The sequence below is a fragment of the Pinus tabuliformis genome, chromosome 3_1 (assembly GCF_031772625.1).
Source record: "Pinus tabuliformis cultivar Carrire ecotype Pingquan chromosome 3_1, CPIR1, whole genome shotgun sequence".
NCBI classification, from domain to species: Eukaryota; Viridiplantae; Streptophyta; class Pinopsida; order Pinales; family Pinaceae; genus Pinus; species Pinus tabuliformis.
The window spans coordinates 782,099,915-782,120,876 of NC_142301.1; the positions used below are offsets into that span (position 1 = coordinate 782,099,915).

Below are 20,962 nucleotides of genomic sequence, written 5' to 3' on the forward strand. Positions count from 1 at the left end.
TTTGGTGTTTGAGTTTTTGGTGTCTATTATGTCGTCTATTTGTTGTTTGAATGTTTGATTACTTACATGATATGAGTATGTGTCTATAAGATTGCATGAAGGAATGATTTTGTTTTAAGACGGTTGTACTAACACATATGTGTTGAGACAACTGATATGCGCTTGAGTGTATGTAGGTGCTAGTTGTAGTAGTATGATTAATGACTGTTAGTTGATTATGACATGGTTATTAGTCTCGATAAAGGTTGATTAAATTAATAGACATAATGTTTTGATCCTTGGAACATGTGGCTGACATGTGTAAACAGTTGAAGGGCAACATCCTTGGTATTTACATGACAAGGTAATAATTGATTTGTTTATATAGTTATACGTTGGGTGATGTGATAGTACATAATAAGAATCAGTTGCAGCAAGGTAAAGGTAAATGAAAGGAATTGGGTGAGAATTCCTTTGGCTATGTTTGGAAGCCGCAATTCCAAACGAATGAATGATTTGAATACATGAAGTCTTCTTAACCTAGATTTTGTTTGACATCATGTGGATATGTGTTAGATTCATAAAAATGTATTTGACAGGTATAACAGTTGGTTTCTAGTAATAGCTAGATCCATCAAGGGAATTGGAGTCCCTTGAGAGATGACATGGATGTGTTCAGTTACAGGGTAGCATGCTTGATACAAGAACGTAAGGTATCTGATATATTTTTATATTTATTTATACATTAACAGTTGTGTGTCTATGGCAATAGGATGCAAGGGATTGCATGGAAAAAGAGACTGCCATGAAATCTTGAAGAAGGCTCAGGTTGAATTTCCCTTTGAGGCATTGGGAACCCATGGGGTTGATTCATGGTGTTTGTTGGGAGTTTTGTGCCTTCGAAATTTTGTGATTTTTTTGAGCTTTATTTATGGGTTTTAATTGAGTCTGCTGCCAGGCCTTTCCACTTTGTTTGTGATGTCATATTGCTATTGGTTTCATGGTTTTCTTCTTGTTGGCTTTCTTGTTCTTGACTTTTATGTTTTGAGGGTCTTGGGATTTGTTTGGGAAGGAGGAAAGTTAGTGGAGCTCGGGGAAAGCTGGATGAAAACCAACAGGTATTGTAAGGCCTGGATGAAGCTCGGTGCATGCATAAAGGCAATTGAGGGCAAGGGTATGATATCTAGTTGAGTTGGTTAGGTCCATTGGGATAAATGGATGGTGGCGGATAATCATGAGAAATGTAACATGAAAGGTAGAGTAAATGAATTTGAGGTGTCGGATGCCTTAGCTATGTTGGGAACTATTGTTCTCAATGTTGTGCATGGATAAAGGGAGTTACCTTAACCTTGACCTTATGATATCTGGTAATTATGTTGTGATCATGATTATGCTTATGTCTATATATGTATACATGTATGTATATATGTATGTCATGTTTGATAGGGTCGTCATGGATCATGATTGTTTTTATTCTAATGTTTATATGTATATATGTATGTATGTATTTATGTATCTATGTCACTGCATGATGGGGTTATATCATTCTTGTGGAGGAATGATTTCTTATGCAGGTGAATGACATGAAGAGATTCTTGGTCTTATGGGGAATCAAGTGGGAAGAGTAGTCCTAACAAATCTACGAGGTCAGTATCATGTGGTTATGGGTTGATATTATGTTATTATACCATGCTTATGTTATCCACAAGTTATGTTGAGGGATACATCAGCAGAATGAAAGCAGTGTGCTTTGCGGCATGTTGGGACAAGCATGGATAAGACAATAGAAGCAAGTTCGTTTGGTAAGGACAGTGTGGTCTTAGGATGTGTAGTACTAGTGTTGTGTACATGTAGCATATGTAGTATTGTGTACATATGGTGTTGTGTGCCTGTTGTACATATGGTGCTATGTATTGTTGGATATGTGGTGTTGTGTACATATTGTACTGTGCGCATGTTGGATAAGCGGTGTTGTGTACATACGGTGCTATGTACATGTTGTATATGCAGTGCTATGTACATATGGTGTTGCGTGCATGTTGTGCATGTGGTGTTGCATACATATTGTACAGGTGGTGCTATGTGTAGGTGGTGTTGTGTAGATGTTGTGCATGTGGCACTGTGTACATGTGGTGTCATGTACATGTCGTGCATGTGGTGTTGCATACATATTGTACATGTGGTGCTATGTGCAGGTGGTGTTGTGTACATGTCATGCATGTGGCACTGTGTACATGTGGTGTCATGTACATGTCATGCATGTGGTGCTATGTACATGTGGTATTGTGTACACGTTGTACATGTGGTGCGATGTACATGTGGTGTTGTGTACACATTGTACAGATGGTGCCATGTACATGTGATGTTGTGTACATGTTATGCAGGTGGTGTTGTGTACAAGTGGTACCGTGTACATGTGGTATTGTGTGCATGTCGTACATGCTGTGTTGTGCACATGTGGTATTGGGTTCATGTTGTACATGATATTTTGTGTACGTGTGGTACTATGCATGTGCATAGTGTATTTGTGGCATCTTGACAAGTGTATTCGTCGTGTTGTACTCTGTGTACGTATATGTGTTGTGTTGTACACTGGGTGTATGTGTATGTATGTGTTGTGTTGTACACCAGGTGTAGGTGTATGTATTATGTTGTGATGTACACTGGATGTAGGTGTATGTGTTGTGTTGTATGTCTTCATTTAATGTATTTGAGTTATCATGAAATGTACTTGTCAAAAGAATAAAGAAAATAATTTTTATTATTGTAACAATGACTTATTAAAGCATGGGTTTCATGCTTGGGTCATCATTATATTAGTCAACATCCCCATTGTGGACTCCTAAGATTAATATTGAGTTTATAGAGTCATTGTACATTCAAAGAGACCCTTCTTGGGCTTTTGAATCATGTAAAAAGGTTCATTATTGAGTCAAATATGATTTATGTATCGTGTACATGTGGTGTCGTGTACATGTCGTGCATGTGGTGCTATGTACATGTGGTATTGTGTACACGTTGTACATGTGGTGCGATGTACATGTGGCGTTTTGTACACATTGTACAGATGGTGCCATGTACATGTGATGTTGTGTACATGTTATGCAGGTGGTGTTGTGTACAAGTGGTACCGTGTACATGTGGTATTGTGTGCATGTCGTACATGCTGTGTTGTGCACATGTGGTATTAGGTTCATGTTGTACATGATATTTTGTGTACATGTGGTACTATGTATGTGCATAGTGTATTTGTGGCATATTGACAAGTGTATTCATTGTGTTGTACTCTGTGTACGTATATGTGTTGTGTTGTACACTGGGTGTATGTGTATGTATGTGTTGTGTTGTACACTGGGTGTATGTGTATGTATGTGTTGTGTTGTACACCAGGTGTAGGTGTATGTATTATCTTGTGATGTACACTGGATGTAGGTGTATGTGTTGTGTTGTATGTCTTCATTTAATGTATTTGAGTCATCATGAAATGTACTTGTCAAAAGAATAAAGAAAATAATTTTTATTATTGTAACAATGACTTATTAAAGCATGGGTTTCATGCTTGGGTCATCATTATATTAGTCAACATCCCCATTGTGGACTCTTAAGATTAATATTGAGTTTATAGAGTCATTGTACATTCAAAGAGACCCTTCTTGGGCTTTTGAATCATGTAAAAAGGTTTATTATTGAGTCAAATATGATTTATGTATCCTCCACACCAAGTCGGCCTAAGGACACTTATTCAACCTCACATGGAGCCTATAAATACAAGCTAGTCAAAGTCATTTGGAGCATCACATCTCAAGCTAGTTCAATATCTCAAAAGTAGCTGGGGAAGTGCGAAGTCTATTGTCGGGAATCCAAAGGAAGTGCAAGTTTGGGGAAGTCTAAGGAGAAGAAGAAAATCAAACTTTTGGTGCCTCTCTTTCTCTGTTTTGTGTCCTACATTGGGAGATCGATGTCTTCCAAGTTTCATTATTGCTAGAAGTTGCTGCCTAGTTGAAGTTGTTGGAAAGGGCTTGAAGACCTAGGAGGCTAACTTGGTGTGGAGGAAAGGTCTGGTCTTTGTCTAGGGTGTAGAGTCTCAAAGAATACTATTGAAAGGAATAATTATCTTGACTTTTCCCCTCAAGGGGGGTTTTTCCTAACATAGTGCCTACAACTTATGTCTCTTGTTTTGTGATCTTCATACACACAGAGTATGGTAATTGCTTGATGAAAGAAAAGATAATAAAAAGTAAAAGAAGCCAACACACTCACAAGTAATTATCGAGAAAGGATAATCAAACCCTAATATAACTATTTTGATTTTCTAACATGGTATCAGAGCTAAGGTTAGGAAGAGTCGAAGATCACTTTGTTGGCATGGATTCTCCCTCTTTGATGAACTACATAAGAATGGGTATCAACACTATTGGAAGCTGGATCAAGAAGTTCATCTATTAGTTATTCAACAAGGTCAAAAGTCAAGGATTCTTGGTTGCTCTTACGGGTTCTCTTAATGATGACAATGTTTGGATCATTTCTAGTGGAGCATCGAGACACATGACAGGAGAAAGTAAACAACTTCATACACTATCAAAGGAGCCATCTTCTCATGCAATGGAATTGGGTGACAACAAAAGCTATGTTGTTAGAGGCCTAGGATCAACATCGTTAAAGCTGGATAATGGATCGAAGTTGCATCTCAACAACATTCTATATGTTCCAAGTTTGAAAAAGAATTTGCTTTTTATTTATTGTTTAGAAGATAAAGGGGAAATAATTGCTTTTGTTGATGGAAAAGTATTGGTTTGGGGAAAAGACTCTAGCATTGATGATCCAGGTGGATGTTGGTGGCCACCCACCTATCCCATTTGGACCCCCACAACTGTCTCTTTCAGTTTTTCTGTTTCCTTAATTATAGCACAGTTTGCTATTTTTAGTAGTTTTTCGGGTCCTAAACTTCCGGAGCCGTTTTGAGGCCCTAAACGACGTTTTTTGGGAAATCCACCGCCGTTTAAAAATCGTCTTTTCCGTCGTAGTCCTCGGAGAGATCTTTCCAACGGGCTATCATGCGCGTCAAACAGAGATAGTACGACCAATTCGCGACCCCGGGAAGTTGATGTACCAACTTACCCAAAAACGGGGCCACAATTTGGCGTTTCATCTTCTAGGGTTAGGTTTTGGAATGTGAAGGGTTTTCCATTGTTTCTCAACAATAAATAGGCCCTCGAGCCTCATTATAACACAGTTCGAAACAGTTCAGAGGCATGTAGCCGACACATCTCTTCTCATAGATAAGCTACCATCGCCCTAGCTGGGTTATTTCTATTTGTAAGCATATTTTAGTATTCTCCATTAATGAAATGAAGTATTATTTCCGCTGCATATCTGTTATTATGGTTATTGCATCTCTGTATTTATGGTTATCTCTGTAATATATTGCGTTCCTGCTTAAATCCGGATCAATTGATAAAGCTAGGGTTATTGGAGTTTGTGAAGGAAGTCTTCATAGATTCATTACACCACCTCCTCAAGCTTTGGTTCATATGGAAATAAGTCCTATTGAGCTATGGCATAGGAGGTATGGTCATTTACATTATAAGGTCATCCCTGCTCTTAGTCAACTGGTTAATGGTATTCCTAATATGAAGTTGGATCATGAAGGTGTGTGCAAGGGATGCTCTTTGGGAAAACATACAAGAAAGCCATTTCATAATAGTGAAACTAGGTCTAAAGAGATATTAGACCTCATCCATTCCGATGTGTGTGGGCCCATGTCTGACAAATCACTTGGAGGTCATCTCTAATATGTGACATTTATTGATGACCATTCTAGAAATACATGGCTCTACCTTCTCAAAACAAAAGATGAAGTATTTGATAAGTTCAAGGAGTTTAGGGCTGAAGTGGAAACCCTAATTGAAAGAAAGATAAAAACTTTGAGGTCTGATAATGGTGGGGAATACACTTCTAAGGAATTGATTGCATATTGTAAGGAAGTAGGTATTAAGAGAGAGTTCATTGTTCCCTATTATCCCGAACAAAATGGATTGGCCGAAAGGAAGAATAGGTCAATTGAAGAATGCATTCGAACTATGCTCCTTGATCAAGATATACCAAAGTTCTTATGGGGAGATGCAACGATGACACTCGTATACATTCAAAATAGAAGTCCCCATAAGAGTCTTGATAATACAACACCTGAAGAAGTATTCACATGAAAGAAGCCGAGTGTGGATCACCTCCAAATCTTTGGATGTCCAGCATATATCCATGTCCTGAAAGACAAGAGAAAGAAGTTGGACTCTACAAGTGTCAAGGGAATATTTGTTGGATATAGTATCTCTTAAAAAGCATATAGAATCTACATCAAGGAAGGAAGATATATTAAAGTAAGTAGGGATGTCATATTTGAATAGGATCAAGCATACAAGAAATCAAAGGATATTCCTATTGATTCTGATGACGAAGAAGTTCCCATTTTTGAAGAAGAAGAAGTTCATCGTGAAAACTCTACTACAAATCTCAAAGAAGAAGGACCAAGTGAACCTATTCAATCAATGGTCATCCCAATCACAAGGAAGAGGCCAAATTGGTTGAAAGCTACATTGGAAGATGCTGAAGGACATGAAGTTGCGAAAGGAACCTTCAGGGAAAGGAGGAGACCAAAAATATATTCTGGTTATACTGAATATATGACAAAATTGATAGAGGTCGAACCATCTACATTCAAGGAAGTTGCGCATGAAGAGGTTTGGAAGAAAACAATGCAGGAATAATATCAATCCATCATCAATAATGGGGTTTGGGAAATCGTTCCTAGACCTAGCGACAAATCAGTTGTCAAATCTAAATGGATCTATAAGATCAAACGTGCAATTGATGGAAGTATAGACAAGTATAAAGCAATATTCATTGCAAGGGGTTTCTCTCAAAAGGAATGCATTGATTATTGAGGAAACCTTTGCACCTACAACGAGGTACACTACTATTAGATCGTTGGTTTCATTGTCTGCTACAATGGCATGGAATATCCATCAAATGGATGTGATGATCGCATTTTTGAATGGGACCATTGATGATGAAGTGTGCATCAAACAACCTGAAGGCCTTGAAGTTAATAGCAAGGACTCTCATGTTTGCATATTTAAGAAGGCCCTATATGGTTTGAAGCAAGCACCTAGGGCATGGTATGCAAGGATGGATGCATATCTACTTAGAATTTGGTTCGTGAAGAGTTCTGCTGATTTGAATCTCTACATAAGGATTGTGCATGATGAGCCCGTCATTATTCTGCTATATGTGGATGATCTATTCATCACAGGTGTGAAGCGAATAATTCAAGAATGTAAGAAGATGTTGGCAGTCGAATTTGAAATGAAGGATCTAGGATTGATGCACTATTACCTAGGTCTAGAGGTATGGCAGAGACCTAGGGAGATATATTTGGGTCAATGAAAGTACATCATCAAGTTGTTGCATAAATTTGGGATGATGGATTCCAAGTCGATGACTACTCCTATGATCACCAATCTCAAGAAGTTGAGGGACTCAGACTCTAGTCTCGTGGATCCTACCTCCTGTCAATAGTTGGTGGGATCCCTAATGTATATGGTAAATACTAGGCTAGATATATGTTTTGCAGTAACCGTTCTTAGTTAGTTTCAGTTGGAGCCTAATCACAATCACTGGATAACTGCTAAACATATATTGAGGTATCTTTGTGGCACTATATATCACTTCCTAAAGTATGATAGTAAGGAAGTCAAGATAATTGGCTTCACAAACTCTGATTGGGGTGGTAGTGAGACCGATGGAAGGAGCACTACCAAAGGATTTTATTTATTTATTTTATTTATTTTTATTTATTTATTTATTTTTATTTTTATTTTTATTTTTTATTTTATTTTTTATTTTTATTTTTATTTTTTATTTTTTTGTTTTTTATTTATTTATTTATTTTATTTTATTTTTTTATTTTTATTTTTATTTTTTATTTTTTTCCTGGGAGTTGCTATGATCTCATGGATGAGTAGGAAGCAAGATCCCGTTGCGTTGAGTAGTGTCGAGGTAGAATATGTGGCTGCATGTGAAGTAGGAAAGGAGGTTGTTTGGTTAAAGAAGCTTTTGAAATATTTGTTTGAGAAGTCTTTGGGTCCTACTGTGATTAATTGTGACATTCAAAGTTGTATCAAGATGTATGGAGATCTCGTGTTTCATTAGAGTACGAAGCATATTAACAGTAAGTTCCACTTTATTAGGAACCTGGTGCAGGATGGGATTGTGAAGTTGGAGTATGTCTCGACAGATGAATAGGTAGCAAACATACTAACAAAGGCTCTTCCGAATAATAAGATTGAGTATCTGAGAAACCTGTTGGGTTTGGTAGACATTGTTGATTGTATTGATGATAAGGAAATGGAAGAGATTTGCTGAGGCTTTGTGAATGAAGCATTTCTTGGGAAGACATCTGGCCGGCACTTTGTGTTGATGTCTAGGTCCCAAAAGTAGGGAAGGTGGCATGGATCATAGAGCTCTGACCATGGATACACACCTAGGTCCCTGGGTTGGTAAGCCTGATGGTACCTAGAGAGGCTGAAAGCTTGACTCCACCTTATTCCCACTTGGATAGATTGCCCTGGTCAAGAATCTAGTTTGTGCCATTGAGGTGCCTAAATTGTTGAGAGACCAATGGATAGATTGCCCTGGTGAGGAATCTAGTCCATGGCATTCTGGTGCCTAAAGTTATTCATTGTTCATATAGTTTGAGATCTTTTATTGCATTTGTATATGATGAATACCTCCCTAGTTAAGAGGGAGTGTTGAAAACTGTACTAGGTTCGGTATTCATTTAATGTATTTGAGTCATCATGAAATGTAATTGTCAAAAGAATAAAGAAAATAACTTTTATTATTGTAACAATGACTTATTAAAGCATGGTTTCATGCTTGGGTCATCATTATATTAGTCAAAATCCACATTGTGGACTCCTAGGATTAATATTGAGTTTATAGAGTCATTGTACATTCAAAGAGACTCTTCTTGGGATTTTGAATCATGTAAACATATTTATGATTGAGTCAAATATGATTTATGTATCCTCCACACCAAGTCAGCCTAGAAGAGATCAAGTCAGACTAAGGACACTTATTTGACCTCACATGGAGCCTATAAATACAAGATAGTCAAAGTCATTTGGAGCATCACATCTCAAGCTAGTTCGATATCTAAAGAGTAGTTGGGGAAGTGCGAACTCTGTTGTCGAGAAGCCAAAGGAAGTGTGAATTTGGGGAAGTCTAAGGAGAAGAAGAAAATCGAACTTTTGGTGCCTCTCTCTTTGTTTTGTGCCCTAAATTGGGAGATCGAAGTCTTGCAAGTTTCGCTATTATTGGAAGCTACTACCTAGTCGAAGTTGTTGGAAAGGGGTCGAAGATCTGGGAGGCTGACTTGGTGTGGAGGGAAGGTCTGGTCTTTGTCTAGGGTGAAGAGTCTCAAAGAATACCATTGAAAGGAAGAATTATATTGACTGGGTTTTCCCCTTTAGGGGGGTTTTTCCTTGGCATAATGCCTACATCACGTGTCTCTTGTTTTGTGATCTCCATACACACATAATATGGTAATTGCTTGATGAAAGATAAGATATTAAAGAAGTAAAAGAATCCAACACTCTCACAAGTAATTATCCAGAAAGGAGAATCAAACCCTAATATAACTATTTTGATTTTCCAACAAGGTATCAGAGCTAAGGTCAGGAAGAGTCGAACACCACTTTGTTGGCATGGATTCTCCCTCTTTGATGAACTACATAAGAATAGGTATTAACACTGTTGGAAGTTGGATAAAGAAAGTCATCTATTACTTATTCAACAGGGTCAAAAGTCAAGGATTCTTGGCTACTCTTACAGATTCTCTTAATGATGACAGTGCTTGGATAATTGACAGTGGAGCATCAAGACACATGACAAGAGAAAGTAAACAAATTCATACACTATCAAAGGAGCCATCTTCTCATGTAGTTTGACTTGTTGTGACAAGAAGTGAATGGAAATGTACCTTGTTGATGAGTTACCAATGAGGTATAATGTGAATATATTTCAATTCGTTTGGAGACTAATGGAAATTAAGTGCTTGGTATAGGAAAGCATGAAAATGTCGGTTGGGTGGTTGAAATTGATTGCAAGCATTAGCAACAACAACAACAAAAATAATTGAAGAAGGTAGCAGTATGTTGGTAAAGTACTTCAGGAGCAGGGCCATTATGGGACACTGGTACCCAATAATGTCCATTGATGCCATGAGCATGCTATGACTGGTATGATGGTTTCGAGGTAGGGATATGCCTTGGTTTTTGTATCTTTTGATGTAAGGAAACCTTTCCAAGGGATGGATCACTCGGGATTGGGCATGTCAGGGAACTTGGAAGATGAGTGATTACACGAAAGGGGGTGACTGCATTGCCAGAGGGATTGTGTATCAAATAAGGGAAGGTTGGGGATGGATTTGTTTTGGTCATTAACATTGCTAGATGGAATTAGATGCACATTGAGAGTGTGCCCTGGAACAATGAGTCGGTAACTGTTCACTGAGAGGACAAGTGGCGCAGGATTGTAGCGCTAGACATTGGACGCAGATTTGATTTTGACAGTGGATTTTGGACTTCTTGGGAAAGAGGTGAATCCTGGTATTACTTTGAGGGTGGAGGTGTGAACCTCTAGATTCCCTTGTCGTGGATGTAGGTATTGTATCCTTTTATTTGTTGGTTAGAGAAAATGTACATATGTGTATCATTATAAATATTGTATTGAGTTGGATTTACAAAGCCCCATAAACAATATGGTTATTTGTTGGTTGAAGCAAATGTGCATAAGTATATGTGGATGTTATTGTAAATACCATAACGAGTTGTGTTATAAAGCTCCAGTAAACGATACATTTGTCATGTTTCAGCAATGGTGATTGCAAATACTGTAACGAGTTGTGTTATAAAGCTTCATGGGCAATATGTTTTGTTTTCAGCGGTTTGTTGGTTTATAAGTGTCATTGGACACCGAGGACGGTGTTCCCCCAAAGGGGAGGGTTTTGCAACAACCTGGTTCAAAATTCATGTAAAAAAATATAAGACCAAGGTTACGAGACACGTATTCCAAGATGAATGGTGGGAAAAACATCCTAGTGGGTGTTCATTTCGGTTATTATGGCTAAGAGGAAATTGGCAAAGGCAATGACAAAGGATTTGAAAAGGTAAGAGGCATTAATTGGCATTTTATTTATGAAAATAAAGGAAATTAGGAGAAAAGGAAGGTGAAAGGTCATGTGTTGCATGTGACTAGGAAATTGAAGGAAAATAATGGAAAATTGAAGAAATTAGAGGCCTCATTAATAAAAAGGCTTATGAGGATCAGTTGGTAACCTTTTGTCAGTTTAGTTTTGGAGCTCTCTCTCTCTCTCACTCTTGGACACTTAAAGCATTCTTGGAGCACTCTAGCATTGGATCAAGGAAAGAAAAGGAAGGACCAAGAAGGCAAAGGAAAGTAAAGATCAAGGAGGAAGAGCAAAATCTAACAACTACAATGAGATTACTTGCAAGTATCCATTTGCATGTGTGATTTCCTTGCTAGTTTTGGCATGCATGGTACATGCATGTGGGTATTTGGTTCTCTTGCTGTCATTGGCATGGGTTTTTCTAGGTGTGATAATGTTCTTTAGCATTGCCTTGCCATTTCTGGATAGTCATGGTGTGATGGGTTCTCTTGTGTTTGGTTGAGCTGGATTGTCGGATGGTTCAAAACCGAGTGAAGTGGTCTCTAAAAGAAAGAACACAAGGCCTAGGAATCCTTGGACTAGAGAAGGTGGGATTTTGGTAAAACCTAATTTTGTTTGCCTCGATAGGCCTAGGAATCCCCAACTGGTGAATGGCGGGATGTACGGTAAAGCCTAGAGGTGTGTGCTCTTGATCAGGCCAAGGAATCCTTGACTCGTGAATGTCAGGATATATGGTAAAGCCTGGAGGGTGGAGTCTTGATTAGACCTAGGAATCTTCTACTGTTGTATGGCGAGATATACAGTAAAGCCTAGACACTAGGAGACAACAAAATTCCTCACGGTGTAGGTGGATAAATCCAGTGGCATCCATGTTTGTTTAGGACTTGGTGATCTGGTGGGGATTGCGGTAAAGCCTAAGGAAACATGTTTTGGTTTGGTTTTGAGTCCCACATTCATGCTTGGAATATGGCACGGGGGTGATTGGTTGAAAGAAAGATTTGGTTCATCCATCTATGGTCGGGTGGTTCTTGGAAGTCCCAAACCTGGTTGGCTTTTGTATTCATTAATAATAGCTTCTTCTCCTTGGTATTTCATGAGTAAATATACTGGTTCATATGTGATTCTTATGGTTGTTATATCCTTGTTATTTATGTTGGTTATGAATATGTTTTACGATAGACTTGAGGTATGGCTCTCATCATGTTTTAATTTGCAAATGAATGTACAATATATATTGTCCTAATATATGATAATGCAACTATTGATGACAACAATGCTTCTTTACGAATCTCAGATAAGTATGAGACCCCTATGCTCATATCAGTTGTTATGACCTGTACATTGCATATTTGTGACATGTTTGACGAAATGCATGTCATGGCTAGTAGGGTTCAGATCAAGTACTTGAACCAACATTTGCATTAGTAGCCTTATTCCATTGTTATTTATCACTTCTGAAAGTTTCATGAAGTTTTAGGCAGTGGCCTGAGTCCTGGCCCTGAAAAATTGGCACAGAATCTGGGGTCTTTGGCTTAGAACTAACTAAAAAAGTCCACAGTCGCTGGCATGCCTTGCTGTGGGAGAGACTGGAAGGCCTTAGTCGCATGCATGGCTTGTCATGGGAGCGGTTGGGGGTCAAGATCGTTGAAATGTCAAGTTGTCTCAGGGCCTAAGCATTTGGAAGGGTTGGTTACCTCCTAAAGGGCCTGTAGCTCTCGAGGAAGGTCAGTTTGGTTGTGTTTTATCAGTTCCACTTCCTTAACTATATTTGGGGAGTTGAATCACATCATAGTAGCATCTCGTCACATGTTTACCCCAATGGACCGATTAGCTTGGGTAAATGTGGGAGGAGGGTGTTATAATTATTAAGGTATTTTTAAGATGTTTTAAGGTTGTGGTTAGACATGTGCCTAATGTGCAATGAACTTGGTTGCATTATATAAAGTTGTAGGTAGAAGGTTGTAACTTTCTTGTCGTAAATCAATAACATTACTCATAATAAAGTTAAGGCATTTGCCTATACATGTGGGTTATGGTTTCTTTTTTATTGTTGAATGTCACTTGATCCAGATTTATGAAGGAACAAAATGAAATACAGATATGAACAGAAACACAAAGATAGAGTGAAAACAAAACTTCAATTCATTAATAACAAAGTACTGAAAACCGTTTACATGCTAAATGGAAATAAACTAGCTCAGGCGATGGTAGCTTATATTTGAGAAGAGATGTGGTGGCTACATGCCTTCTGAACTGTGTTATGATGAGGCTCGAAGGCCTATTTATTATTGAGAAACAATGGAAAACCCTAAACATCCAAAAACCTAACCCTTGGAGATGAAGCGCCAAAAGTTTGTGGGCCCTGTTGGGGTAAATTGGTACATCAACTTCCCAGGGTCGTAATTTTGGCACACGATCTCCATTTGACGCATACGATGCCTTATCAGAAATATCTATTTGAGGAATACAATTTCAAATGCAAACCTTGCGACAGACTATGAGTTTGCCCTTTTTCCAAAAAAACGTCGTTTAGGGCCTCAAAATGGCTCCAGAAGTTTAAGACCCGAAAAAACTACCAAAAATAGTAAATTGTGCTACAATTAAGGAACTAAAAGAAATAATGGTGGGAGTCCAAAGTGGAATAGGTCGGTGGCCACCAATATCCACCTAGATCATCACTATTCCTTCCTTTGCTTATGTTGGCTAAGTATTGACATATTGGATAATTATTAAGGTATTGTTGAGATGTTTTAAAGGTTGTGGTTGGATATGTGTCTACTGTGTAATGAACTTGGTTGAGTAAGATTTAGTTGCATTAGATAGATTGTAGCTCAAGGTAAAGTTATGGGAAGACCTTAACTGAAGAAGTGTAGTTTGGTTGTAGAAGGTTAGGCTAGCCAAGTCCCTGTGCTTGAGGTAAGGTAGTGTTGCACGATCTCAATTGTGAGAACAAACTTGGGAGAAACTGAAGTTTACAAAGAAAAAATGGGTAGATTGTAGGTTCGGGATAGGTGGTATTAGAACCAGGTTTGAATGTGGAAATTATAGAAGTGTCTCTTCACCATTAACACTCCTTTCATCATTGGGGATGTGTTAATGACGATGTCAATAATTTAAATGGGGGAGAATATAAGGACCCTACTTAGGGTGCCATCGACGATGACATGACAAAGGTTGTGTCAAGCATACTTGACAAGTCACATGATGAGTCTATAACTTTGGTAGCCTTGGTTACCAACTTAGCTAATGTTTGAGATGGATAAGACATTGTACTAACATGTAGGGTAGGAGGACCAAGGATGTCATATCGAGTAGGATAAATGATTGGCAAGGTTTTGTGTAGCAGGATTCGACAAAGGCCATGTCTTGGGAATGTTATAAATTGTGTGTGTTGTCCTTGGCAAAATAACGATGTTGACAAGTGCATCAAATATATGTGGACCTTTGGCAAAGGAGAGGGATGTATTCTTTGACTATCTTATGTAGGCATAAATGAATAATAACACGATTGCATGCTGGGTAGTCAGTGGTTTGAGTATGCTGGGCCTAGGGGAGGAGATAATATGTTGTTGATGGTTGGGTAGTGATGGTGTAGCATCATTTATGGTAAAACACACACTTTGACAATTCACACAACTTAAAATGCCTTGCTTGGATTTAATTGGGACATGTTGGTAAAATATATTTTAGATGATACAACCAATTAATAATCATGCCCAACTAGCAAAATCATATTAGTGTCACATGGCAACTCAAATTTTTAAATGATATAAGATGCTCAAAACAAAAAAACTTACTTTATTGACAAAATAACAAATTAACAAATTTCCTTTTAAATATAAATATTTAGCCATTTTAAAATATTTAGAATATCATAAAAAAATAATGATAAAATAAAAATGATAGAAACAATACCGAACAAAATAATATAAAATATATATATTTTGTTAAAGAAAAAAAGCGTACAAAAGTTGATGCAGTTCTAACCGCAACCATTTCATGGTTATGGACTTGGCAACTCTTTCATGGTTATGGACATGACGTGCCTTTGAGAACTTCACATTCGCAGTTGCCAAATATCCGAAGGCTAAGTAATTTGCACCGAAAACATCTCTCTCTTGAAAACAATAATCTTTCCCATGAATAAACAAAATCATACGAATTTTTATCAGTAGTTGATTCCGAAGTTGTTATTGCTTCAAATATTTTCAGAAACTGCTCCTGTCAAAGTGGCATTAGTGGAATTGTTTCACCAGGTTATTCCAGGATATTCTTTTGAAATTTGCCACCTGCCAAATTCGTGGCCTGAGAATCTCCATGCTCTTCGGCAAATCCATTTTCTAGGTATTGAAAAAATATCAAATCATGATGCTAGTTTGAGATTTCCACCATCGTTATCGATATAACTCTAAGAAAATTACCACCAGGACTCCGAATAAAAAATCGTCGAAGTGCTTAGCCGCGGTGGGTTTTGAAAAACCCAAAACGATATCTGTACGACTGGTATTCGACCCGCAAGGATCTCATATCCTATATTCATTGCATATTACCCCGTATAGAACTCTATTGGCTATTGGGTCTGCTCTGCAATGGCCATGGCAAGCTCAACAATGTTGCAGGGATCATCGTTTCTCCAAAATAAGCGAGCGGGCATTCAATCCAATCAAGAATGGCAAATGGGTTCTCAGTACAAGTCAGGGCGGCAAGTGGTTTTTCAGCACAGGCAAAGATGGCTCAGCCCAGGCCCGAAAATCACAACCTTAAACCTCAGAAACCCTGGTTGTGTGCGCGCCGAACCACAAGCGGTCTCAGCAGACCTTGAGCCAGATGCAAAATCAGCGCCCCGTGAAAGCAACGGTACAAGCGGTAGGAGGAGGCATAGTGACCAGAATATCAGGGAAGAAGCTAGGGTTCTTGGCACCGGTGTGAGCGATGGTTTCTCTGCGAAATACGTACCCTTCTGTTCAGGGTCCAAGACGGATGAAGAGTATTCGCTTGACGAAGTCGTGTACAGGAGTCGATCCGGCGCCCTGCTGGACGTTCAACACGACATGGATGCTTTAAAAAGGTATGATGGCAAATACTGGAGAGGCCTCTTTGATTCTAGAGTAGGAAAGACCACCTGGCCTTATGGTTCAGGTGTTTGGAGTAAAAAAGAATGGGTTCTGCCTGAAATAGACAATGATCACATTGTTAGTGCATTTGAGGGGAATTCTAATCTGTTCTGGGCAGAGAGGTACGGGAAAGAGATATTGGGCATGAATGATCTGTGGGTGAAACACTGTGGGATCAGTCACACAGGGAGTTTTAAGGATCTGGGGATGACTGTTCTCGTTAGTCAGGTTAATAGGCTCAGAAAGATGAATAAGCCCGTTGTTGGTGTGGGTTGTGCTTCGACTGGCGATACTTCGGCTGCGTTATCAGCATATTGTGCTGCTGCAGGGATACCTGCTATTGTATTTCTGCCTGCAAATCGCATCTCGATTGCACAGTTAGTGCAGCCGATTGCCAATGGTGCGTTGGTGCTCAGTCTCGATACTGATTTCGATGGGTGTATGAGGCTGATCCGGGAGGTGACCGCAGAGTTGCCGATCTATCTGGCGAATTCGCTCAATAGTCTGCGGTTGGAGGGGCAGAAGACTGCAGCGATCGAGATCCTGCAGCAGTTTGATTGGGAGGTGCCAGATTGGGTCATTGTGCCTGGCGGGAACTTGGGAAATATCTATGCCTTTTATAAGGGGTTCCAGATGTGCAAGGAGTTGGGCCTGGTGAATGATATTCCTCGCCTTGTCTGTGCACAGGCTGCCAACGCCAATCCTCTGTATTTGTACTATAAGTCCGGTTGGAATGAATTTAAACCTGTGACTGCCAATTCCACCTTTGCCTCGGCCATACAGATTGGTGATCCCGTTTCAATCGATCGAGCTGTATATGCACTGAAGAATTCAGATGGAATAGTCGAGGAGGCTACCGAGGAGGAGTTGATGGATGCTGCAGCTCTGGCAGACCTGAAAGGTATGTTTATATGCCCTCACACTGGAGTGGCTCTTGCAGCATTGACAAAGCTCAGAAGTAAGGGTATTATTGGGCTTAATGACAGGACCGTTGTTGTCAGTACTGCTCATGGGCTGAAGTTTACACAATCCAAGATTGACTATCACTCAAAAGCGATTCCTGACATGAAATGCGAATATGCAAACCCTCCTTTAACGGTAAAAGCAGATTTTTCTTCTGTTATGGATGTTTTGAAGAAGAAACTAGCTCTTCTTTGAGTCGTGGATACTGGTTATGGGGACAGGCGTTGGTGAACTCAACTATTTTCACAAGGCCAAAGTTTCTTATGCTTTCTCAAATGGTGCTCTGTGTTGGTTTATTTGACTCGCTTCTCTGTGGCTTTGCCGTATTCATTGAGGTATCAGCATATCGAGGGGGGATTTTTCCTTTCCGACATACGAGAGCCATTGTTTTCTGTTAATGTTAACGTCATGCTGAGGCAGTTCACTTCTCTTGGCTAATCATGGTATCGAGTTTAGCAGTAAAAATTTCACTGTTGAATCCTGTGACACGTGCAATGAGATCAGATTAAGATAGAAAATAGTTTAAGCCACGTTTTCAGTCATTTACACCATAAATTTTGACTTAAATGTTTTGACCATATCACAGTAAATGCAGATTTATTTTTGTTGGATTTTTTTGAAGTTAATATATTTGAAGTTTCATCTCTTATGTCTTGAACTTCTCCTACTATACAAGGTGAAGAGCAGTAAGGCAGATTATCACCACTATGAAAAGTTTCATTTATGTTTCTTTCAGTCTGATAGGCGTTCTGTTTTACAATTAAAAAATTCACGAGTTTTATTATAGTTTTATTTTTGTGGATTGCCGAGTACCTATTTGTTTCTCATTTGGATTCCTTCATCTGTCTAAAAGAAACTGTTTAACAGATTTATTTTGCAGTGGCGTGATATGTTTATACTATAGATTTTCATTGGAGTTATTTTTGATTCAACACTTCAACAAATATCACAAGCTGGTTAGTTTTGTACATGTACTGTTTTGCTGTTACTGTAATATCAGGGAATTCTGAGATTTAAAATACAACTATATTACCAGTGAAGAAGAAAACAGTGTGGGCATTCCTTAAGGTTGTGAATCTTGCATTTTATGAGGTTGATAAAGTTTTATAAAATTTTGGTTTGATCCAACCCTCATGGAACTCATTTCCTCAGCATCAAAGCGATTTTTCAATTGGATTTTATTCTGAGGTATGTATTGTAAAAGACCCTCATAATTTACTTTCAGTTGGTTTGAGAATTTTAGCTTCACAAAATGAGGATATTTATACCTCCTGGTATAAATAGTTAAAAGTTGCATGATGCTAAATCACAATGCCAAACACCTAACTTTATTTTGTTGCTTGCACAATGGAAATTTGCCACGCATATTAGTGTTTTGATTATAATTTTTGTGTTCTCTTTTTGTCATTGTTGTTCATCTATGAAGTTTTACATTGCTCAAAACCCTAATATTCCAACTTCATTTCTTCCGAAACTCGAGTACTTCTGTAAACAAGTTTAAAGGAAAACCAATTTCAAAAGCAAAAGGTGAGGGCAAAGGCAAAATTGAAGTTTTCTCCTTAAGTCATTTGCTGTCTTCAAAATCAAAATATATAACATAGATATTGAATCACTGATACTATAGCTGGGAATGCCAATGTAAAATACAAAATAGGGTAGATAGGGTAGACAGTAGAACTATAGATGGAAGAATCCTATAGCTTGTAAGTGTTGGAATTAGATCACTACTGAGAGGTGGAGCGGGGGTGAAGGGTTGGGGTATCAGTAGTGATGCAACGTACACAATTTTAAAATCTTTTTAACATTCATCAACACATGAAACAACAGCAATAAACAATGCACAATAGCAATAGCATCATAGCAATTAAACACATGGAACACAAAGATATGTGGTGGAAACTCCCAAGGGGAAGAAAAACACCCTGCTGTTGCTGTGTTGCAATCAAACACATGGAACACAAAGATGTGTGGTGGAAACTCCCAAGGGGAAGAAAAACACCCTGCTGTTGCTGTGTTGCTTCTCTTTCTTTATTATCAATCATCAAATTTATTTTACAAATGCTAACCCAAACTAGCTAGGAGTCACTACTCCCCTCCAACAGTTTGCTGGCCACTGCCAGCTAGGAAGCCCCAACTCCCTGTCAACTGTCTGCTGACAACCACCAGCAAGGAGCCACTACTCCTATCTTGGCAAGCCACCACTTTCTGGAGGCCCCAACCTCATCAAACTCTACGGGCCATGATTTCATTCATTTTTAGACTGGGCCCATAAGCAAATACATGAAATCTGTAACACATGAACAAACGAACCCTCTGCGCAACACAATCTCTGCCTCTCTAACCGCTGATCACTGCTACAGATATACACATAGCTTCATTATGCACTGTAGCTCAACTTAATCTCCAACACTAGCATACCATATTTATGCTAATTTCTTCCTCATCAAGATAGACTAAATCAACACATTAATTACTCTCCATTTCCCTTGATGACCATATCAAATAGGACCAAATCAAATCAATTAATGAATTTACTCCTTACTTTTGGTGATTATCAAATAGGACCAAAACAAAACAATTAATGCATTTACTCCTTATTTTTGATGATCAAATCATAATCTATATGAAGGTTGACATCAATGCCAACCACACAACATTGTTGCCAACATTCTCCCCTTTTGGCGTTGATGGCAACCTGGCTGATCCTTCAAGCTGAAACTGGCCTCTGAAAACTGATTCTTGAGAATTATGCTGCCTCAAAGTGCTGAATGTGTATGGTGTTCTGTGCTGGCAGCGAACATAGATCATTGACAGGTCATTTGACAGAGGCCTGTGTAGCTGTAGTGTTTTGTGTCATGTATGTGTGAAGCCAAAGTACTTAATGTGTATCCCAAGAATATTGGAAGTTCAATCCCTGTTGGACGTTGTCATTTCCCTCAAATTGTGTCAGTTTGCAGATCGACCATGGGATTAAAACAAGTATTGAAGAACATTGCTAGAGTTCAATGGATGAGTTCTATATTCTTTCTGATCAATACCTACACAATTGCAGGCATCTTCGTACCAATAACGACAATAGGCCTTAAAGAATGATAAGAATTGCGACTTCTCAATAAGAATGTCTGAATTATGTACGATCAAAGCCTGAACATTTTTTAGATGTACAATCCAATCCATGTAACTCATGAAGCATACAGTTACAATCCAATCCATGTACGTATAAGATGCTTGGCATAATCATTCCTTTCATCCTGAAATTAAAAAGAAAAACATGCGATACCTTCAATGAGTTTTGGTATAGATTTAACTTTATTGCTGATTGATTGGCTTACACTATGAATGTTGAAAAGATTGAGAAGACTGGTAGGTTGGCAGGCGGATTTAGAGCATCGAAACGCTCGAAGTCCTTCGCTTTTGTTGAAGAGCACTTGACTCAAAAGCAGTGATGATAATATCGGCGATATATTGCCGAATATCGTACATATCACGATATTTTCGGCGAGCTGAAATATTGCCGAGAAAATATCACGATATTTTGGCTCCCGAAAATATTGGGATATCTCCGAGATATCGCCGATATCTCGGGAAAATATTGCCCGATGATATAAAATATCGCCGGGCTGGCTGGGCAGCGGCTAGAAAAGGGAAATTTGCCTTT

The 20,962-nt window shown here is 38.6% G+C and overlaps 1 protein-coding gene across 1 annotated transcript; it reads left to right on the top strand.

Annotated features, from left to right (window-relative positions):
• The first annotated feature begins 15,277 nt into the window (after positions 1-15,277).
• LOC149189736 (threonine synthase, chloroplastic-like) lies at positions 15,278-18,106 on the top strand. The gene has a single exon (XM_089411920.1). It carries the CDS (start codon positions 15,817-15,819, stop codon positions 17,497-17,499), a length of 1,683 nt encoding a protein of 560 aa, XP_089268046.1. The 5' UTR covers positions 15,278-15,816; the 3' UTR covers positions 17,500-18,106.
• Positions 18,107-20,962: the final 2,856 nt, after the last annotated feature.